The sequence below is a fragment of the Trachemys scripta genome, chromosome 10 (genome assembly GCF_013100865.1).
Source record: "Trachemys scripta elegans isolate TJP31775 chromosome 10, CAS_Tse_1.0, whole genome shotgun sequence".
NCBI lineage: Eukaryota > Metazoa > Chordata > Testudines > Emydidae > Trachemys > Trachemys scripta.
This window is the reverse complement of record NC_048307.1, coordinates 12,570,115-12,598,031: the sequence shown is the minus strand read 5'-3', so window position 1 is coordinate 12,598,031 and position 27,917 is coordinate 12,570,115. Positions and strand designations below refer to the sequence as shown.

The window sequence follows — 27,917 nt, the reverse complement described above, 5'->3', positions numbered from 1 at the left end:
CTAGTGTGAGCATCCTAAATTGTTTTTCCAGTTAAAAACTTTCAGAAGAAGCTTCCTGCTTCAAAAGTTAAGAGTATAGCACTTCATTTTGGGCTTGATGCAACTCTCAGGGAAATCAATTCGAGTATTTCCACTGATTTCAAAGAGAACTGGACTGGGTCTTATTATTGCAGAATCTTGCAACACCTCTTCATATCAGAGATAGGAACGAAAAGATTTCAATTACCAAGCAAACTGATTTAACAACTCTAAATAGAATGGGGTTTTATGTTTGATTACCCCCCCCCCTTTTTTTTTTTTTGGAGCTGGGGCAGGCGTGGAACAATGGATGGGAAGGGGGGGCTGTTACATACTCAAGGTTTTTATGTTGGGGCAAATCCTACTCCCCTTACTCATGAAAACTACCAATGAGTGTGAATTTTGCATGAATGAGAATAGCAGGATTTTGTCCATTGTTGGCAAAGAGCAAAAGATTTGTGTATAGCACAGACTTTTCTAATAGAACCTCAATTATCCATCCTCCTCACTCCTGTTATCTAAATACATGGTCATGTCCCTCAAGTGTGTCAGGAAGGTTCAGAAGTTTGCTAGCCAGCTTCCCAAGTTAGCTGGCTCGGTGTGAGACCCCTCAGTCCTGTTATCAACAGGGAAACTGGCTGGGTTTCTATAGTAGAAGTGTAGACTCTAATGGCTTCAAATATTTGGATAGTCAAAGTTGCAACATATTGAGGTATTTTGGTGGGTTTTTTTTTTTTTTTTTTTTTTTTGAGTTTTATAACAATTTTAATTGTTTGGTAGCTGGAAAAATGAACAAAACCCCTCAAATATACTAAGTTATAAACATATAGGAAAACAGTTCCTGCTCTTAAGACCTCACAATTTAAAACTTGCAAATTAGTCTCATTCATGAGAGCCAGTCTGCAATCTCAATTTCAATTTTTCTTACATTAATTACCAAATTCACGAAATGAATATTTTTATGACTGGATACTAATTAATATTTTGAATACTCACACACCTAATACAAATGAATTAACCAGACCTCAATAGATCCAAATATTATTATTATATTTACTATTTCTCTTACGCTTAAACAGTTATACTGAAAGATATTATACTGGAAAAATTAGATAAATATTAACTAAGAGCATGACCACTATTGAGAAGTACCTCCATTCAGCTTTCCAAATGTGTCAATAACTCCCATTGATGTTTGTACACGTTATACCATATAGCAATGACACTATTGTATATCCACTAATTTACTAATGTTACACAAGTAAATGAAAATGTAATGTATTTCAACACATGGACTTGAGTAAATATAAAGTTATATTGCAGCCACCACAAAAATATTAAACAACTAAGCCCTATTTTTTCTTCAGTCTGCTGATGAATTCAACTGATTTAGTCATTTTTAACCTAACTCAGCAGATATAGGCTATTGTATTATATATATTATTAAACATTCCTTAAAAACCTAATGTTTATTTATCATACTTGCATGAACAAAACCAAAGTCCATACAAGACTGTTTTTATTATTTAACATTTGTATACAGAATACACACCTGACTTTTCCACTGACTGTATCAGGTCTGCTGATACTCCAGAAGAGACTTCATTTGAACCATTCAATGAGTTCAGCTTCATTTGAGCCATTACAATGCACTTAGTAGTCAAGGTTCTGCTCTAATCAAATAAGACTTTTATGCTATCCACATTACTTCTAACTAGAAACATGCAACAGCTTTATGGAATCGTCAAAGGGGACTATACCAACGACATTGTTATATCTCATACTGTATATTCCTCAAGCTAACATCAACAAAATTGTACATTTGACTGATAGTATTCCTAGAAATTAACATTGAAATTTATGCTGATGAGGATCCACAAAGCTCTAAGAACCACTCAAGCCCTGTAATGCTTCTGCTTGGTTGGAGATGGGGGTGGAGAGCTGGGGTACGTTAGGGTACATTTACCCTGCAAAAAAACCCCTGTGACGATGAGTCAGAGCCCGGGTCTACAGAGCCCGGGTCTAAAATAGCAGTGAAGACGTTCCCCCAGGGGCTGGAGCTTGGGCTCTGAAACCCAGCAAGTGGTGGTGGTGATGTCTACATTGCTATTTTAAACTCTGTAGTACGAATCCAAGTCTACAGACCTGGGCTCTGAGGGGTACGTCTACAGGACAAAAGAAGCCCCTGTTAACAGCAAGTCTCAGAGCATGGGTCAACGGACTTGAGTGTGCTATGGGGCTAAAAATAGCAGTGTGGTCGTTCCTGCTCAGGTTCGAGCTCTGTCTCTGAGACTCTCCCCTGTTGCTTGGTTTCAGAGCCTGAGCAGGAACACCTACACTGCTATTTTTAGCCCCAGAGCACAAGCCTGAGTCACTTGACCTGGGCTCTGAGACGCTCTGCCAGGGTTTTTTGTTGAAGTGTAGATGCACCCTTAGGCTTTGGCTACACTTGCGAGTTACAATGCAATAAAGCAGCCCCGGCTGCCCTCGCTCACTCCTTGTCCACGCTGGCAGGGCACGTAGAGTGCTCGGACTCTGCAGCTACAGCACTGCTGGTACTCCACCTTGGCGAGTGGAATAACCTTTGCTGCGCCCCGCTGGAGTGCCGTGGTGCCAGTGTGAACGAGGTGTTGCGTTACTGCGCTGTGATCAGCCTCCAGAAATGTCCCATAATCCCCTTAAGTCAAGTGGCCACTCTTATCATTGTTGTGAAATCAGCTGCAGGAATGCGGAAATGCCCTTTCAAAGCTCCGTTTCGGTGAAGCCGGCTGCTTATCAGCTCTGAGAAAAAGCAAGCATTTACTGTTTGCTTTGAGTGAGTGAGAGAGGCGTGAGGGGGAAAGGGGGTCTGAACTTACAAGACAGCATGCTGACACACTCTCAGCACCCCAAAAACCCACTCTCTCTCCCCCCACATACACACAACACTCCCAGTCACACTCCAACCCCCCCCATTTGACAAGCATGTTGCAGTCACTTGCATGCTGGGATAGCTGCCAATAATGCACCTCTCCCAATGCCGCTGCAAGTGCTGAAAATGTGGCCACGCCAGTGCGCTTGAAGCTGTCAGTGTGGACAGACTGCAGTGCTTTCCCTACTACGCTCTACGAAGGCGGGTTTAACTCAAAGCACTCTACATCTGCAAGTGTAGCCATGCCCTTAGTGTGCAAAGCAGCCTCAGAGGAGCTCCGAACAGGCTAAAGTGAGAACTACTGGGGCATGGGACATGGGATCCTGCCTTAACTGAGGCACAGGGTGCAGAGACCCCTATAACACAAGCTGTGGCCACTATTCCAGCTGTAGAATAAAACATGCAAGGGAGCCTTGTGGTCTGGCTAACGGATGGAAGGGGGAGAACCATTTCATCCCTCAACCCTTACATTTGTTGTCTCCACAAAGCCCATTTATTGAGGTTTATGAATTCACCAGTAAAGCATATTTCACATTACATTTTATAATCTCTACATCCATCCTGGGTGTTTTCTCAACTGTAAATCACAACAGATCAAATTTTTGTGTGTTTCAAAATACAAAATAAATAAAATCCTATCCACATAATGGGCTAACTGCCAAAAGTGTAATTCATATATAAATATAAAATTGTACAAGCCATTTTAACAATAGAAAAATCATCATCCAGAGCTGCCGAACCTTTCTTACTCCATATAAATACAACTCTGCGGGGGGAAATGTGCATCTTATCTAACAACTTAACAGCCAACTAACAATAGAGCATATAATGGAAATGCTGACAGACATAACTACAGCAGAGCTCCCAGAGCCACTATATTATTCTATAGATTATAAATAGGAAATATTGGAGTCATTCTTTTACCTTTTCTAATGTCTAATCTCCTCAATAAGCCACAACATTATTTAATTAGGCAATTGTGGTTTACCTGTAAATACTGCTAAACAATATACGGTTCTGCTTTTCAGTTGTTCACTCTAGGTTGATTTAAATGTCTTTTGTATTGTGAAGATTTATCTTACAAGATAATTTAAGAATAAAAATAAGCAACTAATGGTTTCAGGAGCTGAAAAAATACATTTTGGGCTTAATCTTACTCCCACTGACATTAATGACAAATTTCCCATTGACTTCAATGGGAGGAGGATCACTCCCTTCTTCTGTTAATAAAAAGTTGTGTTATACATTGCTGATTATTGCTTAGGGGAGGAAGGAGAACCTACATAAATTAAATTGCTCATTATGGTCTGAAGTACAGGCAAATTATTTCAGGGTCAGGTGAATCCAAGCTAAATAACTGGAATCAATGTACAATACACTCTTTATTCAAATGCAACTAATTTAGATACTTAAAATCTCATTAGTTTAAAATAAAAAATGTTTATAACATTGAATGAGCAATTGATATAGTCTTCCTTAGTGATATCTTGTTATTAAAATCATGACATATTCTTGTTGAATGACTGAACATGTTCCTAGAACGTGCCATATTACAGTAGTATAAACCACTGTAAGCATGTTTTAAAGACTGCCCTAAAGTACAATGGCTCTTATTTTCACCCCTAACCTTAGTTATACCCTGGATCCATTTAGTATTTGCTTTATGTTATGTAACTGTATTATAGGTCTAACAGTTCTCAAACCAGCATAATGCTTTTTTAATATGTGCTTTTAAACACCCCCCCCCCACAAAGTGTACATAATTGTGCATACTGTTACACAGAATAGGCCTCAGAATAGCGATCAGACCCCATGATTAATGCCCCTTAACCCTCCTGACTTAATCACTTAGAGATATCACGGTGGAGGGGTTGTTTTTGTAATAGACCTCTCAGCCAATCAGAGCATGCAGCTAAAGCTTAAAGGATTATACATGTCTGTGTATGTGTGGGGGGAAGTCACATGTATATACAGAGTTCAGTAACACTAACAAGAGTGGTGCAGTGGAGTCAGCGTTCTTTTTCTAAGCTCTGCTATTGTTTATTCTTAATAGAGAAATGAGATATCGGAGGTTTTGCTGAACTTATTCTGAAAAAGGTTCCAATACCAGCAAAATGTTTCTGCCTGCGATCAAGAAACCCATTTGCTACAGCCTCAAACAACAGGGTCGTGCTTACCGGGTGAGTTTTTACCAGTTCACATTGTAGCTTGCTCTCATTTTTCAAGCAGCCTGCATAATGATTTAGGTAACACAAACACCAACTCTGTGGAGCTGAATAGTTTCTTCATCAGAAGACAACATGCAGCTTATATGATGCACCTCTAGAAAGAGAAACCATATTTTTAAAATGTGTGCATGTTGCTGCTTTGATTATGGACTGTTCAAAGGAAAATACTACAGTAGACTCTCTTGTGCGCACATTAATCCTCATTCATTTCCATCATATTAACCTTGATTTTTCAACTATTGTTTCTTTTCATTTTTGTACAATTTTAAAAGATAAATTAATTATATCCTTATTTTTAACCCCTCATTGTTTATTTTAAATATGGAGTTCTGCCAGCAGAGAATTTAGTCTGTTTATTCTTTTAACAAAACAGAAAAAATACATCCCCTGAAAAACCAGTATACTTATTGGAAAAAAATGTTCTTTTTTTACATAATATTTTATTCACAGCTACAATAGCAAAAACTACAGTAAACTGTACTGTGAAATATAATTGGGAAGTAGTTGAAAGACATTGCAATATACTACAGTCAGAAACAAAACCAATTAGTCACCGAACCAATTATTAACCTGCTTTTTCATTTACTCTGTATTACAACAGAAAGTAAGCCAGACTGAAATTTCATCATGATACAGATTTGCTTAGTACTTTTCAGCAATAACAAATATAAACTATTTCAAATAAACTATTTTTTTTAAGCTGATTAGGTAAATAAACTATGCTCATCACTGTGTGTATTTTCTTACTGCACCTAATAGAAATTAGGCCCCGCGTACACTAGGACTTTAACTGTCAGTTGAACTTTAGGACTCTCTTTATAAATTAAAGAACCAGGAAAAAAAGGACAAAAATGCTATTTCCTTTATCACCGTAACATTCTTGTGATGCACTCTGTTGGCCCAATTCAATTCACATTAGAGTCAAAAGAAAAGTCTCCCACTGAAATCAATGGAAGTTGGACTGGTCCCCAAATTAGCCAAGGAAAATGGCAGTCAAACATTTTGAATAAGATAATTCCTTTGAATTTCTGTTCTTGATCTGTAATAATGACCTTCAAGGAACGGAAAAGAGAACTGTACATATTTTGAAAAAGCTAAATCTAGGCCCCAATCCTGCATATGCTTAAATTTATGTTCTAGTAGTCCCAAGGTCCCTGTTTAGGAATAGCTCAGTGGTTTGAACATTGGCTTGCTAAACCCAGGGTTGTGAGTTCAATCCTTGAAGGGGCCACTTGGGGATCTGGGGCAAAATCAGTACTTGGTCCTGCTAGTGAAGGCAGGGGGCTGGACTTGATGACCTTTCAGGGTCCCTTCCAGCTCTATGAGATAGGTGTATCTCCATATACGAGATCCCACCAGTGCAAGGTCCCTGTTGCTAACTGTGGTTCAGCACTGATATATATTTTACATCGTGCGCTGTGTAAAAACAATTTGTCATCCATTGCAAAAAACCTGGCTGTGTGATAAATTAATTACTAGTCAATTTAAAGACTACAATGTAATTGTAAGTACTGATATTTATTTCACTGCTGATCATTTCATTATTATATATTTGTATTGGGGTAGTATATAGAAGCATCAATCAGGATTTATGGCCCCTTTGTGCTAGGCACTGTAAACAAACAACGGACAGGTCCCTGCCCCAAAATCTTGCAGTTTAAATATATGATGAGAGCCAAACAAAACATACAACAGATAGATGGAGAGAGAACAAGATAACAGTGAGACAATTAATATAGGTGGCAACTGCCTAGCCATTATCAAATGTTTTGTAGTCATCCCAGCATAGCTGAGTTTTTCAGAAGGATTTGAAGGAGAATAATGTAGTGGCTTTCTGGATTTTTATGGAATGCTTTCCCCACACATATGGGGGGGCATTCAAGAAAGCACAGAAATACTTATGGGAAAATTTGACTAGTCTCTGTTCTGTACAGCAGCTTGCTCAGTACAATCTCATGGTATAGTCTGATTTTTAGCTTGGTGTAGAGACCTTTGTTTGACTAGATGTTGTCCATCCTTCCAAAGTGGTGTTTGCTTTTCCTAATCTCATATGAATATCTTTATTACAGACACCTTCAAATGTCATCACACTCCCCAGATAGCAGAATTCTTCTATCTGTTCGATTTCTCTTCCAGCCACGTACACCTTTCCATCTGTGGTCTAGTTTCCGACCTTCATAAACTTGTTTTTTCTCAGCTTTTACTTTCAATCCAATTTTTGCTGCTTCCTGTTCTACCTCTGATGTAAGGGCCACATGTCGTTCCATGTCATACTTAGTAAAACAATACTGTCGGCAAAGTCAAGGCTGTGTAACTCATCCCTGCTAACCCATTTGACACTGTCCACAATGATCACTTGATCACCTAGTCTATTGTTAACGCCAAGAGGACTGTTGATAACAAACACTCTTGTCTAACTCCAGTCACAATATCAAACCACTCACCCAGGCCTGTATCTGATCTTACTATGCATCTACTTCCATCATATATACTCCTTATTATGTTGATCAGCTTGTCTGGTGTCCCATAGCTTCTAGCAATATTCCACAGAGTCTCTCCGTGGACACTAATGAACACTTTCTTAAAATCTATAAAGTTGATTAAAATGGTGTGATGAACTGGGGTTCTGTCTGTACCACTTCTTAATCATAAATGATTTTATGACATTGTAATATGGAAAGTACAGCTGTCAAGCGATTAAAAAAATTAATCGCACTGTTAAACAATAATAGAATACCATTTATTTAAATATTTTTGGATGCTTTCTACATTTTCAAATATATTGAGTTCAATTACAAGACGGAATACGAAGTGTACAGTACTCACTTTATATTTATTTTTGATTACAAGTATTTGCACTGTAAAAAAAACAAAAGAAATAGTATTTTTCAATTCACCTAATGCAAGTACTGTAGTGCAATCTCTTTATCATGGAAGTTGAACTTACAAATGTAGAATTATGAACAAAAAAACTGCATTCAAAAATAAAACAGTGTAAAATTTTAGAGCCTACAAGTCCACTCAGTCCTACCTCTTGTTCAGCCAATCGCTCAGACAAACAGGTTTGTTTACATTTGCAGGAGATAATGCTGCCCGCTTCTTGTTTACAATGTCACCTGAAAGTGAGAACAGGTGTTCTCAGGGCATTGTTGTAGCCGGTGTCGCAAGATATTTATGTGCCAGATGCACTAAAGATTCACATGTCCCTCCATGCTTCAAACACCATTTCAGGGGACATGCGTCCATACTGATGACGGGTTCTGCTCGATAACAATCCAAAGCAGTGCGGACCAACACATGTTCATTTTCATTATCTTGAGTCAGATGCCACCAGCAGAAGGTTGATTTTTCTTTTTTGGTGTTTCGGGTTCTGTAGTTTCTGCATCGGAATGTTACTCTTTTAAGACTTCTGAAAACATGCTGCACACCTTATCCCTCTCAGATTTTGGAAGGCACTTTAGATTCTTAAACCTTGGGTTGAGTGCTGTAGCTATCTTTAGAAATCTCACATTGGTACCTTCTTTGCGTTTTGTGAAATCTGCAGTGATAGTATTCTTAAAATGAACAAAATGTGCTGGGTCATCATCCGAGACTGCTATAATATGAAATATATGGCAGAATGCAGGTAAAACAGAGCAGGGGATATACAATTCTCCCCCTAGTTGTTCAGTCACAAATTTAATTAACGCATTTTTTTTAACGAGCGTCATCAGCATGGAGGCATGTCTTCTGGAATGGTGGTCAAAGCATAAAGGGGCATACAATTGTTTAGCATATCTGGCACGTAAACACCTTACAATGCCGGCTACAAAAGTGCCATGTAAATGCCTGTTCTCACTTTCTGATGACACTGTAAATAAGAAGAGGGCAATATTATATCCTGTAAATGTAAACAAGTCTTAGCAATTGGCTGAACAAGAAGTAGAACTGAGTGGAATTGTCGGCTCTGGAGTTTTACATTGTTGTGTTTTTGAGTGCAGGCTCAAATGACAAGAGTGGCCACTTGACTTGAGGAGATTAGACATTAGAAAAGGTAAAAGAATGACTCCAACATTTCCTATTTATAATCTATAGAATAATATAGTGGCTCTGGGAGCTCTGCTGTAGTTATGGGGCCAGATCTCTCCCCAGCCCTGCCTGCCGCCCCGCGCACCTCCCCCGGAGTGTCTCTCGGAGAACACCCCCAGGCGATTTAAAAGGTCCCGGGGGCCCCAGCCGCTACCACCGGCAGTGCAGCGGGCCTAAGGCGACTTCCTGCCCACCCTTACTCCATGCCACTCCCGGAAGTGGCTGGTACGGCATGTCCCTGTGACCCCTGTGTGTGTGTGTGTGTGTGTGTGTGTGTGTCCACGTGCTGCCCTCACCCCGATTGCTAACTCCGCAGCTCCCATTGGCCGGGAGCTGTGGCCAATGAGATCCAAGGGGACGGCGCCTGTGGGCAGCAGCGAGCGTGGAGACCCCTTGGGTAGCTTTGGGAGCCACGCCACCCACGGTAAGCGCCGCAACCCTCACCCCCTCCCGAACCCCAAACCCCTGCCCCAGCCCAGAGCCTGCACCCAAACGCCCTCCCAGAGCCTGCTCCCCACACCCCATCCTGCACCCCAACCACCTGCCCCAGCATTAAACTCCCTCCCAGAGCCCGACCTTTGACCCCTTTCACACCCGAAGTCCCTCCCAGAGCCTGAACCCGCACCCCCTCCTACACCCAAACTCCCTCCCTCTCCCAAAGTCCCTCCCAGAGCCTGCACCCCCTCCTACACCCCAACCCCCTGCCCCAGCCTAGAGCCCGCACCCAAACTCTCTCCTAGAGTCCTCACCTCTTCTGCACCCAAACTCCCTCCCAGAGCCCACACCTCTTTCACACCCAAACTCTCTCCCATAGCCTTAGGCAGGTGTGTGTGTGGGGGGGGGGGGCAGGAAGGACTTGGACCCATTCTGGGCACCACCAAAAATTATACAAACCTGCTTCCCCTGCTCAACAAGTAACTCTTAAGTATGATGGAGATTCTGAAATCTGGCCACTTGTGCTGCCCCATAAAAGAAGATGTGAATGGTATATTTTACATGGACAGGATTCCATCAGTTTCCTTTTACAGATTAAATGAAAACATTTCAGGGCTTTAATTCTGAAATGTCTTGTAACTTTCTGTGCTTTCACAAATAGTACCTTAGTATTTGTTTGTATCTTGTGATCTTGATGTACCCATTCCCATTCTTATTTTGGTTTTGGCTCCATAAAAGGTAAAATATTTTCTCTTAAAAGCAATCATAACTGCTCTATGCACTGGTATTCTGTGGTCTGCAAGAGTTTGCAAGACAAGATGAAAACTGTGTTAGTTTAAATGTCAATCAGATAACAAATCGTCCCAAAGACTGATACATAGAATAAGATTCTGTTTTTAATACGTAATGACCCAAATGGTGCATTATTTTCAAGAAGTCAGAGTAAATTGTTTGACTAAATACTTCCATTACATAGGATAAGCCAAATTCATCAACAGGCCTAAATCTGTTGAAAGTTATTGCTAAACACATCATTATAGAATGAATTATTTTCTAAGTTACTTATATTTCTCTGCTTCTTTGTTAGGTCTCTAGGTTCACAGTATTTCATATTAAAAGAAAATTCGATTTATGTTCAGCTTTGAATTTCATGTGCATGTATTTTAAGGTTGAAGATGTGAAGTGCTCCACAGCAAACAGTTTATGTGACATACTAGTGTAGCATACAGGAAATTCTGCAGTGGGGTCATTTAAATTTAAAAATGGAAGTTTTTACTGACCCAAATATGAAAATGAATACTACAAGATATACAGCAACCTTTCTGTTATTCACCTTGATATAAAGTACAGTCATTTTATGCTGCCTCAACTTCTTAGTTTTCAATGTACTGCAGAATTTTGGACTGATGGCGAGTAACTGCATTGGAGAAATTACAGGAGTACTTGTGGCACCTTAGAGACTAACGAATTTATTAGAGCATAAGCTTTCGTGGGCTACAGCCCACTTCTTCGGATGCATACGAAAGCTTATGCTCTAATAAATTTGTTAGTCTCTAAGGTGCCACAAGTACTCCTGTTCTTCTTTTTGCGGATACAGACTAACACGGCTGCTACTCTGAAACCTGTCATTGGAGAAATTGTTTGTTTGGGAAAAAGCAGCACACAAAAAGGCATGGCAGGTGGATTGGGATGGTAGTATAATGGCAATGACCGGATATTCATGTTAAATGATCAAGAGTGAAGTAATCAACAATGTTGACATTTAAATTGTCACTTCTTGTGTTCCAAATGTTCCTGTTCTGGGAAAGGCGATTGTGTAAGTCATCATCATGTAAAGTTTGTTTAGTTTCCTTTCTCTACACTGCTTCCAGTCATTATTACTATTTAAGATATAAATGCCTGTCATGACTCATATTTCAGTTTTCAATATTATATGAATAAGAGTCAAAAACATCTGATTATGTGTAAATGACAATAATGCAGAGTTGTAGGCTTGAAGTACTAAGCAATCAGAGGTATGCAGGGTTATAGACCACCAATTCAGGTCCATTTGGCCATGCAGTATTCTGTAGCAGAAGAGCACCTTTGATGTAGTGGATAGACTGAGCCTGTTCCTCAGTTTTGAATGGATGTATCCAAAGTTTGAACAGATTCATTCTATGCTTGCAGGACTTGCTGGGCACTGATGCCATCATTTTTCCCTTTCCCAGTTGAAGCTGATATTTACCAGCACCATGTCCTAAATTAGTTTTTCCTGGGAAATTGCCAATCCTGCTTAGTTCTCAAGATTTTCCAGATTACTGTTTGCTACCACATTGCCAGTTAGTCCCAGAGACAATGCAGTTTAATCGGCAACATGCCCTTTGGCAGTTGTTATTGTGGTTTCCAAACTAATCAATCCTTTTGTCTTTCTCCCTGTAAGCAATCTTCCATTTTATTGAGCTTATCTGAAATGTTCTCATATTTTAGTTTAAAAGAAGGGGGGGAGGGAGGAGAGGAGGAGAGAGAAACAGACCAAATAAAGAATAAAAGAGAGAAAGAAGAAAGGGAATATACCCTCTGATGCAGGGGTTCTCAAACTGGGGGTCGGGACCCCTCAGGGGGTCACAAGGTTATTACATGGAGGGTCATGAGCTGCCAGCCTCCACCCCAAACCCCGCTTCGCCTCCAGCATTTATAGTGGTGGTAAATATATAAAAAAGTGTTTTTAATTTATAAAGGGGGTCAGAATGAGAGGCTTGCTATGTGAAAGGGGTCACCAGTACAAAAGTTTGAGAACCACTGCGGATGGGTATTCATTTCTGAATAAAACAAACTCTGAGATACTTTTCCTTTTGGAGTCAGACACGCTGCAGTGTTACATAGAACAGTCAGCAGGAATGCTCATCTTGAAAAACCCTTGTCGTCATTTCTAGATTATGGTTTTTCTCTCTACCCAAATAGTTAAAGGAATGTCTTCACAAGACCCAGTCATGATTGGAGTCTCATTTGCCTGGCCCTGTTCATATATAAACTCCCAGAGAGTTGACAATCTAAATAAGGACAAGGAGGCACAACACAACTGGGGGAGAGGAGACAAATGTCACAGTACAGAAACAAAGGGTTGCAAATATTAGCTGTGTGTACTATTTGGAAGCTTCATTGTTTTTTTTTTTAAATAAAAATAAGTGTCACGGAGTCGGTCTCATAGTTTACAGCCAGAAGGGGACCACCAGATCACCTAGTTTGACCTTCTGGTATCACATACCACCAACACCCCCCAGCACCCAAACACGAAACACAACAGATTTTAGACCAATGTATTACAGCCCACAGGAGACTAGACTATTCTCTGCCATAGCTTAAACAGCTCTTCACCCTCCCATGGTATTTCCCGTCTCCCCCCCAATGTATTTATAGAGAGCAATCACATCCCCTTTCAGCCTTAATTTTGCTACATTAAACAAACCAAGCTCTTCCAGTCTCCTCTCGTAGGATAGGCTGAAGTGCACCAGTACCTGAGGACGCCATAATGGCTGGGAAATGATTAAGTGAGATATATCCAGATAATCCTGGCAAGTGACCCACACCCTCATGCTGCAAAGGAAGATTAAAAAAAAACCCAAAGCCAAGATAACTGCTAATCTGACCTAGCGGAAAATTCTTTCCCGATTACGCATTTGGCTATCAGACACTGAGCATGTGAGCAAGAACCAGCCAAAGAGAATGCTTGGTGCTACCTCAGAGCCCTGGTACACCCTGACCAATGTCCTATCTCCAGCGGTGGCCAACCCTGATGCTTCAGAGGAAGGAGATTTAAAAACAAACATGCATGCATGGTGGGGGGAGTGGGAATCTCTTCCTGACCCCTGCAGGTGGCCGGCTGTAACCTTGAAACATGAACATTTAGGAACATTAAACAATCTGGAAGTGAGCTCCTGGGCTACTGAGTCCTACCCCCTACCATCACAAGCAACTCCGCCATACAATCACACTTATAAATTTGTCCAGCTCTCTTTAAATTAGTTAAGTTGTTTGCCTCCACAACTCCTATTGGGAGGCTGTTCCAGAACCTTACTCCTCTGATGGTTAGAAACCTTCTTCTAATTTCCAGACAGAATTTCTTCATGGCCAGTTTATATCCATTTGTTTTTGTGCCAACGTTGTCCTTTAGCTTAAACAGTTATTCACCCTCCCATGGTATTTCCCGTCTCCCCCCCAATATATTTATAGAGAGCAATTACATCCCCTCTCAGTCTTAATTTTGCTAGATTAAACAAACCAAGCTCTTCCAGTCTCATCTCATAGGATAGGCCATCCTCTTCCCCTAATCATCCTACTAGCTCTTCTCTGCCCCTGTTCCAATTTAATTGTGTCTTTCTTGAACATGGCTGACCAAAATTGTACACATTATTCCAAATGAGGTTTTACCAGTGAATTGAAGGCGCTCAGCATTTCACAAGATTGGGCCAAAATAAGTTATGATTGCAAGAGCTGTGGAGAAATTAGTCTGTTCCACCTTGTGGCCAACTCTGGCCTTTTCGCTTGTATTTTTGAAACCTACTGTTTGATTCAATAGTATTTTGTGAACGAGTCACTTGTTCTTTGCTTCTCTCATACTGCACTCAATTCACTACCTTACACCACCAGTCTTATAGCATACAAACAATTACAAGTACCTCACCAGTCAAACTGGTCACCAGCTGCACCATATAATCATAAATGACAGGGTTGGAAGAGGCCTCTTGGGTTACTCAGCCCAACACCCTGCATCAAGTAGTATTCTCCTCTGCACTAATGCTAAAGGCATTTTATCTGTGCTTCTAGGGCAGAGGTGGGCAAACTACTGCCCACAGGCCACATTTGGTCTGCGGGACCATCCTGCCTGGCCCTTGAGCTCCCGACAGGGGAGGTTAGCCCCCAGCCCCTCCCCTGCTCTCCCCCCTCCCCTCCAGCCACACTGCCGTGCGGGCAGCACTCTTGGTGGCAGGGTTGCGCGCTCCTGCTGAGCAGAGTGGCAGCGTGTCTAGCTCCGGCTGGGTGGCGCGGCTGCCAGACATGCTGCTCTGAGCGGCATAGTAAGGGGACCGGGGCTGGGAGGTTGGATGGGGGGGGGGGGGCGATTGTCAGGGGACAGAGCAACTGGATGGGGCAGAGGTTCTGAGGGGGGGGCGGTCAGGGGACAGGGAACAGGGGGGTTAGATAAGCGTGGGAGTCCTGGGGGGCCTGTCAGGGGGCGGGGGTGTGGATAGGGTCAGTCAGGGGACTGGGAGCAGGGGGGTTGGATGGGGGTGGGGCTCCAGGGGGTGGGGGTCCTGGGAGGGGGCAGTTAGGGAACAAGGAGCAGGGGGGGTTGGATGGGTTGAGGGTTCTGAGGGGGGCAGTCAGGGGGCGTGAAGTGGGAGGGGGCAATTAGGGTGGTGTTTGGGGAGGCACAGCCTTCCCTACCCAGCCCTCCATACAGTTTTGCAACCCCAATGTGGCCCTCGGGCCAAAAAGTTTGCCCACCCCTGTTCTAGGGCCTCATTGCCCTTATGTTACAAGGTGTTTTATTGAGCATAGATATTTCCATATAGTTTTAAGCCACCCTCTTCAGCTCAAAGAGGGGTGCAGCATGAAATGTTTGGGAACCACGGGACTAGTGACTGGTAATTCTGGGGGGAAAGCACCATAATTACAATCAATAACAGCACTTAAATTCTCAAAGTACTATACAAACACTTGATTAACTATCAAGCTAGGATTACAGTATCATTGCCACACTTCTGACAATTCTTTTCCAGTTGTTATCTCAAGCCTGATCTGAAGAAATTCTATACAGCCCAGTAAGGTGCTAGGCACCTTCATTCCCATTATACAATATTGTTCTTTTCAATCTCTATAAAGCCAACAGGAGTTTAGAGACCTCCAAACAATGCAGGATCAGGTAGCAATGTGCAAGAGTCGTAGACCTAAAAGTACACATGATTAATTTACTGGTTAGATGTGATTGACAGTCAATATTTTTAACTTGTGAATATGAGTTATCAAAGCTCATACAGCCTGGTTTAGTTAGCTATTTCACACATATATGATAAATCTATAGTTTAAGCAAAAGATTATTTTCTAGACAAAAGGTTCTGCGAGTTTACACAGCAAAAATTCCAGTGTCTCATGGCGGAAGCTTTATTTTTTTTTAAGTCAAATGAAAAATAATCAAAACTTAAAATATCACTGTTTGAAACCCTGTTTATCTATCTGGCTTAGAGAGAATCTATTCTATACAGATGAATAAATCCCTAATAACAATGAGGGAAACTAAAGCATCTGCACCACAGCTATAAAGTAAGTGAAGGCAAAAAGTAAAGCAATATTTTGCTTTTGGTTGATACTGTCAATTAAAATGTACATTGAAAATCAGGTAATAGCTTCTTTTTTCCAGTAAATCCTTCTATTTTGCTTCATCTGGGAAAAGTATGTTAATAGTCTGAATGGCTTCTGTACAAACAAAAGAACAGCTAGAGTAAAAATGAAAAGTACAAAATAAATTGCCAAACCATAGTTCAGCCAGCATAGTTCAAGCTCTCAGAAATGCTGTGTCTGTCTGTCCATCCATATACAGGCTTGTTTCTCTTAACAACAGAAGGGGAACCAACAAGATTTTACCTCACGTATCTTGTCCGTACACACACCTGGGAAGTGAATTAAAAGTGCTTAGAGAACATTAATTTTTCCATTTCCTGATTTTTTAAATTAGAATATAAATGCCTGCACAAAGCCCAATGCAACATACAGTTATACATTCACATTTCACTACAATGCCTTTTATATTTTCAATCTCTAAACTGAAAGTAAATTTTCTGAATTTGTTTTTAACAACTCATAATACATACTAGTTCTTATGTAAGTAGTAGGGACACTTCAGTGTCTTGTAATCTGTATTTAGATATGCTGTACTATCTAGGATGCATCTCCTACAAAAATAAAACCTTAAGCTGAATTTCTCAATTATAGTTTCCAAAGTCAAACACTGCATACATCCTTGAACAATTGCTGCCCAGCAAGTTAAATCTTCCATTTAATGAGAAAGAAGTAGGGGAGAAAAAATGCAAATGCAACTGTCTGATTACCAAACAACCAGAGTGCTCCAGGAGCCTATATGCTTTAGTGGTAAACCTGAAGCTCTAACATTTAGCAGCTTAATCGAACAGTCCACTCCCCTTTGAGCACGGCTTCTCATTTCTTAAAAATAGCTGTAAACAGAGAAAGGGAGGAGCCACAGTAGCTTGCCAAGTGAAGCAGAAACTTTGTGAGTAATTTACTAGAGGAAAAACAAGTGCAGCGCACACACGCACAGAAAATACCATGCTGTATGTGTTCTGCTGATAGGAGATCACAATGTTTTCACAGAGAAACAAGACAGCCCTTTTCAGTCTACTTCCTTCCTCTGAAATGTTAGTTACCAACTGTGTTTGGACCTTGAAGTACAAAGGAGTGCGCAACATGAACTGAAGGTAAGAATTTAAAAGGTCTTACAACAAAGCTAATGAAATAAAGTTGGGGCCACGAGAAAGTGAAAGACAAGCAGAAATTTAGGAGTAGTGGGCAAGGAGTTGATTTATAAAACCAGAATTGGGTATTAAATTTAAATATAATACTAGTGTAAAAAAGGGAAGCTGGAGAGGAGGGCATTTGGGGAAAACAGTCAAACTACAACGTATGGGGGAACTACAGGATTTATTTTTGCATGAGACTTGATCTAAAACTGAACAATAACTGCTTCAGATTTATCAAGTGAGACAACTCAATTTCAAGCATCCTAAAGACCCAATCCTACAGTCTTTACTCAGGCAAAACTCCTTTTGAAATGATCAGGAGGTTCGGCTGAATAAGGAATGCAGGATTGGACACTATATAGCTGTATACCCAATAGGTACAGTATCAGGGGGTGGCTGTGTTAGTCTGTATCTACAAAAACAACAAGGAGTCTGGTGGCACCTTAAAGACTAACAGATTTATTTGGGCATAAGCTTTCGTGGGTAAAAACCTCACTTCTTCAAATGCATCATCAGGTACAGTAGTTTCTCATGTGAATAATAAGCATGCTTAAAAACCAGGTGCTTTTGTTTCAAAAAAGTAGTTTGTCTAGTATTTTAGACACCTTTTAACTATATATTTCCCCAGAAAGTATGTTTATTATGGAGTTTAGAATCACTTCATTTATGTTCATTTCTAATGAGAGTTCTGTAATTTTACAAGAAAATTACTGGACAAAAAAAAAATTGCCTACAGTTCCTATGATGTAAGTATGACATTAAATTTAACTTAATTTAAATGATATAAACATAATGGTTTTAATCTTTAAACATTTGCAGAACCAAACATTAAATGCACAGATGAAAATGGCATTCTTTTCAGTATGAGACAATAGAAAGGGAAGTATTTTGTGTCTAACGTAATTTAGTCTGGGGTAATGACTATTAGTCACTTAGGGTTAGATACTACAAAATGGATTTCCCTGGGAAAACCCGTGTCTATACATAGCTCCACTGCAGTCAGAGGGGCTCCACATGGGTGCAGGGGTAGACTTGGGTGGATCCATTTGCAGTGTCTAGCTCTCAGTCTGCAAAATTAGTTGAACCAACTCACTGAAAATGTAATGAGTTGACTTGTGGTTGCTGTCACCAGCAATATTTTCAACATATTTAAAATAGCGTACACTTCCTGTACAAGAAAATAAATAAAATAAATAAATTAATGGAGATATCCTATCTCCTAGAACTGGAAGGTCATTGAGTCCAGCCCCCTGCCTTCACTAGCAGGACCAAGTACTGATTTTGCCCCAGATCCCTTAAGTGGCCCACTCAAGGACTGAACTTACAACCCTGGGTTTAGCAGGCCAATGCTCAAACCACTAGACTGCTTTAGATTTTTCAAGGATAATATCAAGCTTTAAGAGACAACTTAAACAAAACTAAGATACTGTGTACCATTGCAATGCTGTAGCTTATGAACACACTAAAGGAAAAAATACAATCAGCTAGGAAAATAAGGCTACTTTAAAACAATTATTAAACATTTACCTTGTACTTCTGCTGAAAAAAAAAAAAAAGTTTTTCTGAGAAAAGTCCATTCTTAAAAGTGAGTTAAGAGATTCATTTTCCCAATTTTATTTTTGGATTGATTCTTGCTGCAGGAACATGATGGATACAGGTAATTGGAAATACAAACACACCCACTAACCAGCAGCAATAGGTATGGGGATTAAGCCTTACAGACTCAGAGTCAAATTCTGTGCAACTCCTTTGACATTTCAATTGAATTACACCTGTGAAGCTGAGAGTCAAATGTGGCCCTATTGTGTTTACAAAACTCATTTTGTGTAATTCAATCCAAGGCAGTTCATTTAGTTAAACATGCTGTCTAGTGACATTCATTTTAATTGTGAAATCTTTATTACATATTTGATTAATCTTGTCTCCCTTTTATTTCTTTTTATAAAGTGTGCTTATGTGTGCTCACATTCTCTCCCTCATACATTAAAAACAAAGAATTTAAACTAATACTGAGCATCTAACTATCGCTCTGTGTTTGACATATAAGATCACCCCCATACAGATCAACACTGGGGGACAGATGTCAGCAATCTTTAAACAGACCTCCCCATGTACTTCAATGGGGAGTTCTGCTTAAAAACTGATGGTACAATATAGTACTGTGGGAATACCCCAGTGCTGATACCACAGCCATGGATATTTTCATTTTTACAATGTTAGAGGGAGATTTCTTCCATACTTTCGCAAACTCAGAGCTTCTGTTTCGGTTTGTTTTAGATTAAAACTGGTTTTAGTAGAAAAGTTATCCTTATGTTTATTAAGCATGGAGTAGCTGGACAAACTCTAGTGTACAGGGTTTTTAAAGAGTTTAAAGATCAGGGTTCCTTTTAAAGAGTTCAAGCAATTCAGGAAGAGGAAGGGTGAATAATTCTTACCCTTCTGAAATGAAATGAGACTGTCCTGATACCCGGCTCTCATAACATTACAATGTGTATTTAGTGTCAATGTACACATTTCTTGATTTTATTTGAAGTGCTGACTTCAGTATTTTCTTTATGCTGGAAATAATAAGGATCGTCTATGTATATTCTCTATGAGTTAGGAAAAGTAGAGACTTGAAACATGCATCTCAGAGATGTCTTTCAAGTTGCGGGACACCAAACCTTTCTGAACTCCTACACTATCCTCATCTTAGACTTATCATGGTAAGCTAACAATCTTTAATTAATATTATGGAAAAGGCATTACTCCCTCCATAATTTGTAAGAAATAAACTCCTTTTTTGAAATATACATTATAAATGTAACATAGTGCAATATTTGACACACAACGTGGAAAATTAGCCATATCTCTTATTAAACTGCAGATTTCAATGTTAATAATAGGGGCAAAACTCTAACAAAATCATGCTAAATGTGGAAATTGAGAAAGGAATATTTTAAAATGCTATTGCAAAACAAAAAAAAAACAAAAAAAACCCCTTACCGGTACTTATATTTTCTGAAATTATTCTCTAGGTAAGGAAGGTAACAATTAATAAATTGGGCCCCAATCCTCCAAACACTGAACTACATACATAACTTTACTTACATGTGTAGTCCCACTGAAATCAATGGGTAAAGTATCTAAGTGTTCATAGATTTGAAGCCTTCATTTGGAAACACCACTAGAAATACATTTAGTTTTCAAAATTCTTTGTGGCCTTGGTCCACCTTACCACTGGCCTATTAGCCACCTGCTCCCACCTCCCATTCTGATCTATCTTGGCCTCATGGCTGTTCCCTTCTTACATTCTCTGCTGGGGAAATCACTCTCTTATTTATGCTGACTCCACCATATAGAATTCTACAGTCCATTCTCTGTGTCACTTCCACTTTTTAAAATTCATCTTAAAACCTTCCATTTTTCTCCAGCTTACTACTGGCTCCCTCTGTACTGTGTTTGTTTATTAAGGGTGCTGCGTAATAGTAGTCAAATGTGTTGTACTATATATCTGTTGGAGCTTATTTTTGAGAGGTATAGCTTATGTGTTAACTTCTGTTGCATGCCTTATAACAAACTATTCATTATTTCATTATATTATTATTAAGAATTCAGCACATGTACTAAAATTCCTCAAACATAATTTTGGGCCATAAACAATTTTCTTCTAGACTAACAAGAGCCCAGGCATTTTAGCCATTTATAGCACATAAAATGATCATGTATGGTGTCTGAGATGTTTTCTTCATGCTTGGATTCTATTTTATTTAGAATTTAAAACATGAACAATTTATTTACTTTTGCTATTTCTCTCCCTTCAGAAAAGCTGGTAACCAGAAGAAAAGATACAAAAGTTAAGATCACTATGTGGCACTGTGAAGCTTTCAATAGTACCAAGAACAGCGAGAACCAGCATCTCTGCCATGACTTCCATCTGGTTCTTTTCATCTTTTCCCTACTCTACCTCATCATCTGTTTTCCAGTTGGCTTTTGTTACAATGCCCTGCTGGTCCTAGTTAATCTCTGTAACAAAGCAACTATGACAATGCCGGATGTTTACTTTGTCAATATTGCAATTGCTGGCCTCATCATCAGTGCGATGGCACCAATGTACCTTCTAGGACCTGCCAATACAAAATGGGCCATCTGGAATATTAACAATGAAGTTTATATTACATTACTCATTTTATTCAATGTTTCATCTTTAGTTATCATGTACTCTACTACATTGCTCAGCCTGGACTACTACATTGAACGTGCTTTACCAAGAACTTATATGTCAAGCGTGTACAACACAAAACACGTCTGTGGGTTCATCTGGGGAGGAGCTATGCTTACAAGTTTTTCATCTCTCTTATTCTACGTCTGCAATCATGTCTCCACTAAAATAATTGAATGTTCCAAGATGCAAAACAAAGAAGCAGCAGATGCCATTATGGTTTTTATTGGGTATGTCGTACCAGCTCTTGCTGTACTGTACGCATTTGTGTTAATTTTGCGAATACGTCATGAAGCTACACCACTGGACCAAGACACTGGAAGATTAGATCCTTCAATGCACAGGCTTTTGATTGCTACAGTCTGTACACAGTTTACATTATGGACACCCTACTATGTAACTCTTTTGGTAAACACATTTATTAATGTGCAAGGAAAACTTACAGATGAGAATTACATTCGAATATTACGTTTTATGAAGGGTTTATCAAAATTGTTGGCTTTCTCAAGTAGTTTTGTAATGCCTCTACTCTACCGATATATTAACAAAAACTTTCCCCACAAATTACGACGGCTGCTTAAAAGAATACACTGTGGAAATCAAGGATGTTCTCATGAACGCACAGTAGTTCAGCAAGTTATGACGTAGATGTGAAAGAATCTCATGGTCCTCAATTACTGCAGTACTTTGTATACTGTACTCAGTATGTGACAATGTTTTGTTGATTCTTAAAGATCGTTTATTTGGGAGCACCTAGCAAGGAGGCTTGAAAAGAGCTTCCACAGTTTAAACCTACAGATAGTAAAAATGGTTGCAAAAAATCTCTTAAGCGTCTGTCTACATGTTATAATACCTGTGTTTTCCAGTATTTTCAATGCACTGAGTCAGTTAAAAAGCATAAGCTTTGTCTTCACAGTTCTAATAATCCTGTCTGAAGAAATCACTAAGGGGTTAAATGAAGCCTTGATTGAATACACAGCACTTTGTTATCTTATACAGGAAAAAGAAGCATTTTACTCTCCATATAAAGGAACACAATTGTTTTAATTTTAAAAGTAGAGCTATTCTTGGTGGTGGTGAAGACAGCATCTTTTCAATGAAGATGATCTCTGTTAAAGATCAGACTGTTCAACTATGTAAGTTTTAATAGTGAAGTGTTAATTATAATTTACTTTAGTATTTAATTAATTTGCTTCCTCTCCCTTCCCCAAAGAAGGGAAGAGGAACCTAAAATGCAATTCTAAGAAAGGATATGCTCATGCAGACTTAGCTACATTTTAATATCTTTGACAAATCAAATTTTCCTAGATGTAACAATTAACAAACATGCATTTAAGTCTTCATTGCTCTCTGTGTATCATAAAAACATTTCAATGATTCAGAAATATTTATTAACTATTTTAAGGGAATGAAGAGATATTTGCTCTGCATATTAAAACGAAGGATACAATGGTTCATGAAGTTAGAGTGAAAGTAAAATGTACATGGTTGAAGAATGTTTGGCTAAGTGTTATGGTCCACAAAAGTTCATGTAAATAGAGTGAATTATTTTAAACAAATAAATACGTTTCTAATGAACATTTTGCATTTTTAAGGGATATGCTGGTGACAGTAATAAATTGAAGTCTCTTTAATCATGGGACATTGTTAAACTTTGGGGGGAGGGGGAAAGCTTTCGATGTAGGTATTGTTTTAAAATGGGCGAGGACCTGGAGCCCTTTGTAAGTCTCATAAGTTACTAGGAAGAACAATATGTTGCTTCCTTTAAAATGTGTCAGGCTATGAGCAGTCTTTCTTAAGATAGGCTTAGTTATCACTATCTTACTTTTTAAGTACCAAAATTCAAGCACTTGAAGTGACAGGAAATGTAAAATGATGCAGAATGAAAAGAAAAATTCTATAGTTTCTAGTATTATTAAACATACATTTTTAGCTTCTAAATTTAACCAGTTGAAATTGCTTTGTTTACATAAGCAAGAATAATTTGTATTTTATTTAATATAGAATAAGCCAAGTTATACATAAAAGAAATAAGGAAAATAATCCATAATAGGAATAATATTTAAAATAGATATTTATTCATTCAAACCAGCACTAGTTATTTGCTAAATATTTCGTGGAACTCCTTGCAGCCTGACTCCAGAATGCACTGTATCAATTGAATTTTTTAAATTCACAATAGTGATGAAGAAATTCAGTGCAGATTGCCAAATTTTACAGTTGAGAGAGTATTTGAAAAACAGAGATTCTGCAAACACAAACAGTGGAACCTCATTGACCTACACGAACAGGGGAATGCAAATTAGAGAGGTTTTGGGGCTAGGAAACGTTCAGGGAGAGCATCTGATCCAATGGTTAACTGTAAGTGCCCTCCCTTTGGGCAGACAGCAGAGAAGCCAGAAGATGAGCTGGTACTCTTCTATTGGCTTGTGGGGAACATGACATCATCTACACTGGCCCTGTCTCAACACAGTGGCAGAATTCCATTGGTTTAGAAGTTAAATTGCAAAACTAAAATTTCACATTAGTGCGTATTTACAGTTTACCAAAGTGTAAATTAGCAAGATTCTGCTGCAGAAGAAATAAGGAGAAAAAATAACTTTAAAACCCTTTTAGTTATTAATAGTACCATTTCACCATACACTGTCTCAGGTTTTTTGTCTGTTTCTGTATAGATTACAAACTATATGAACCAGGAAGAGTGAGCTCACAATCTATTTACCACTTCTTTTCCCTCCTCCCCTTCAGTACTATTCCATTCAATTCTCCACACACCTGTCTCTGCTTCTCCTCTCTGGATAGTAATTTATTCAGCTCTCCCATGAACATGTTGATTATCCTCTACTGTTCTTTTTGGTATCTTGTTCTATATTTTTAATAATTACTTATTTTAATTAAGACTTTGCTCAAAATAATTTTACTCTTAATTCCCTGTACATTAAACCACTTGAAGGACTATTCAACTCAATCATATTGATCCTTTTCATAGGTTCAGTGTGTTGATTAGTTCACAAATCTCCCTCATACCAGCTGATGGGAATGAACCTGACCTTTCCCTGTTACTGTGTCTGATTTACATTTCACCTAATTTTGAGCCAATACACCCCTTTCAGCCACATGATCATTCATGCTCTTCATATATCATGTGCCTTGAATCTCACTAAATATAATCTACTGTAATAAATAGAATACTGTAACAGTCATCTCTCAAATCTCTTTTCTGACCAGCATATCAGACAGCCGTTAAATTTTGCACACATTCAGTATCTGCCTTTATGTTTTCCAGTACTATGGAGCCTCTCAGTGCCATAGTATCAAAAATCTTGCCTTTATTTTAAATGTAAAAATGAAAAGGTAGAGAGATTTAAAAGTGAGCTCTTCACTACCTCATTAGCAGCTTCTTTATAGGATGGAAAGCGCCAATTAACAAGCATGAATCTCCTCCTCTAAATAATTTTTGCTATGTTGCCAAGTCTCTTCATGCTCTACTATCTCATCTTCTTGAAACTTATTTCTGAAGTGGAACTCGCTCAAATCATTTCTCTGAAAACACAGGCATAGGGACACAAATGCATCTTTCTTTTTGCCATAGCAACTGCATCCTCTCGCAGCTCCAGCTTAATTCAATATGAGATCCTCTTTCCCAAGAGCTTGCTGGCTCTGTTCAGTCAAGTGCTACTTGTCCTAAAGAGCTCAGACTAGTTGCTTGAAAAACTGCTTCTAACTTTCTTTGCAGCATTTCTAAAGTCATTAAACTTTATTCCATTCATTTGCTGTAGAAATCTTTTAAACAACGGCACAATGTTATGGGCACAGAAAAAGATGGAGGCAATGTGGGGAACAAGGTGTGCCAGGACACAAGACTCTTGGTGGCTCTACCCTTGCGGTCCCATCCCTGGTTGGAGTAGTTGTGGCAGGGGAGCCTCCCTTGCTTCCCAGAGACAGGAGAGGCAACAGACATGCACACACCCCCTCTCAAAAGTAGCAAGGCTGGCAGCAGATGTTCCCTCTTTTTTTTTTTTGAACAGTGGGGACTAGTATTTAACCTAGCATCTGAGATGTATCAGCTTGGATGGGTAGGTGGATGTGTACACCAGGTCCACTGCACTTTCTGCTTCTGGTGGTGGGGCTTCCCAGAACAATAGGTTTTGGAGTTAACATCGCATTGAAATGAACAGAGCACCTCGTACCTCTCAGAGCTGTTGTTTCAGGCGGTCTGCAGACTAAGGGATACTTCATGGCACCAGCTGCACTCAGTTTGTGAGGGCCTATTGTGCCTGTGCTTTAACCTGGCTCTGTATGGGCATTTTTAGAAATCATCTGTTTCCTTGTCTACTCTGAGTACTTGTAACAATTGCAGGAGAGCCTTCTTTAATTCCCACCCACAAGTGAACAGATAATAAAACTTCTCTTATACCCATCTAGCAGAATAAACTCTCCTCTTCTTCTTACCAAAAGGAAATCCATTTCCTGAAGGGCAACATTAAACCCAGCATTTCTGTCCTGTAAAAGTTGTTACTGAAGTGCAGTCCAGCATCCAAGGAAACAATTTCTAGAAGGAAGGAAACTGGCTTTACCTGGTGTGACTATAGAGTCACGCCAGACTGATTGCCTCTTTAAAACACACCTCCAGAATGTTAAGCCTGGCTTAGAGATTTAACTGCATTGTCAATTTTAACTCTCACTATTTGCTTTCCTTGCTCACTTCTAATTTTATGTCCCCACATAATTAGGGTGACCTGATGTCCCATTTTTATAGGGACAGTCCCGTTTTTTGGGACTTTTTCTAATATAGGCGCCTATTACCCCGCTACCCCCACCACCTGTCCAGTTTTTTCCACAGTTGCTATCGGGTCACCCTACACATAATCTTATCCCTAATTTTCACAAACATGCAGCCTCTTCATTTGCAAACTATAAAATGCCACATTAATTTCTGTCCTTTTCCACTTACATGAAATTCCCTGCTTCACACTATTGATCTTTTATAACCTCATCAGATTATCATTTCTTGTCACTTTTAATGTACTATAAAATTTGATTTTCATGTTTCATTTTGCTCTTCTACTCTTTCACGTGGGGCCTCACACTTTATCCGTGGTACCATTCACTGTGTTTTAGCTTCACTAGCTTCTGTTCCGTTGTCTTTTTATGACATTTCAGTTTTATTGGAATGATTTGACATTGTAATTCAATGCTGTCCAATACAATGGAAGATGCTGTTTTTATGGGGGGGGAGGGGAGGGGAAGAAAGTTCTAATCAGTTTTCTTCAACATACTCTACAAATGTGAAGACTGTTTTAAAGTCCTAGTTTGTGTATGTGTGTGTGCCTGAAGTTAAATATTTTTGCACAGATCCTCAGAAATATTTTAAATATGAGGATATCATCAATTGATTCCCCTCCCCACCCCCTCATTTTTGTTTCTGGATTAGACTGGGTTGTTATTTTCAATAGTGACCCTAATCTTTTGGCTGCTCCATAGACACTATGACATGCAACTGCCCTACTACTTTTCTCGGGAAATGCTAACAAGGCTTACTGTATTCGCATGCACTCTCTTTGAATATTAGATCAGTAGTGATTTAAAAAAAAATAAACATTGAAGTAAACATCCAAATGGGCAACAACTTTGTAGTGGTTATACAACTATAAAAATATATGAGCACATACATTAGAAACTGTCCTTGGGGGAAAATTAAATATGGGATAGTGAAAATATAAGGAGTTTTATGAACGAATCCTTGATATGACAAGTTCTCAAACATAGCAAACACCAGTAAATCAAAAGTGGGGCCTTTCCATTTCAATGCCTGAAGGTTTCTGATTGCTTTGTAAATATGAGCCAATCTGTTTTGCATTTGAATTAATATTGGTAAAGTACTGTATATATGCAGATAAAAGTAGCCTACTGATGTAAAAAAATTTGCAAAGAATTTATTAAATTATTTCAAAAAAATGATACGTCTATCACCATTTAAATGTAAACCTCTTTCAATGATTAAAGTGTACTGTATAAATTTCTATTTGCATATGCTATACATTAGAAAGTCAGCACAAGAAAAGTGCCATTATTAACAGTATTATTTTCTCACAGAGTTTAGTATTTTTGAGTTGATTTATGGTTTGTAGCCTCTCTGCTTTCAGAAGAGCCAATTATGTCAAATCAATAAACTAACAAAACTGTTCACCTCTGCATCTGCTTATGTTATCGCTACCGCTGGTTTTCAGACTGATTTGTGTTGGCTAATTGATAAAATCACTAGCTTCCATACTTTCCATTTGAAAACCAAACTCATTTTTACCATATAATTATAAAATAAATTGACTGGAATATAAATATTGTACTTACATTTCACTGTATAATATATAGAGAAGTATAAACAAGTAATTGTATGAAATTTTAGTTTGTACTGACTTCGTTAGTGCTTTTTATGTAGCCGGTTGTAAAATTAGGCAAATATGTAGGTGAGTTGGTGTACTCCCTGGAAGACCTCCGCATACTCCCAGGCAGGGCCGGCTCTGGCTTTTTGGCCGCCCCAA

At 39.1% G+C, this 27,917-nt stretch overlaps 1 protein-coding gene across 6 annotated transcripts in view; it reads left to right on the top strand.

Annotated features, from left to right (window-relative positions):
* The window catches only part of GPR146 (G protein-coupled receptor 146), a 65,736-nt gene extending 38,403 nt beyond the window's left edge, over positions 1 to 27,333 (top strand). For 2 of the 6 annotated variants that reach the window (XM_034784055.1, XM_034784059.1), the window contains exons 2-4: positions 4,983 to 5,109; positions 17,029 to 17,132; positions 20,978 to 27,333. In XM_034784055.1, coding sequence (XP_034639946.1) covers positions 21,022 to 22,023 — 1,002 coding nt within the window. In that variant the 5' untranslated portion in view covers positions 4,983 to 5,109; positions 17,029 to 17,132; positions 20,978 to 21,021 and the 3' untranslated portion in view covers positions 22,024 to 27,333. Of the gene's footprint in view, positions 1 to 4,982; positions 5,110 to 15,885; positions 15,964 to 17,028; positions 17,133 to 19,776; positions 19,880 to 20,977 lie in introns of all 6 variants that reach the window. The other 4 variants (XR_004647457.1, XM_034784058.1, XM_034784056.1 and 1 more) reach the window with 4 other exon arrangements.
* The last annotated feature ends 584 nt before the right edge of the window (positions 27,334 to 27,917 follow it).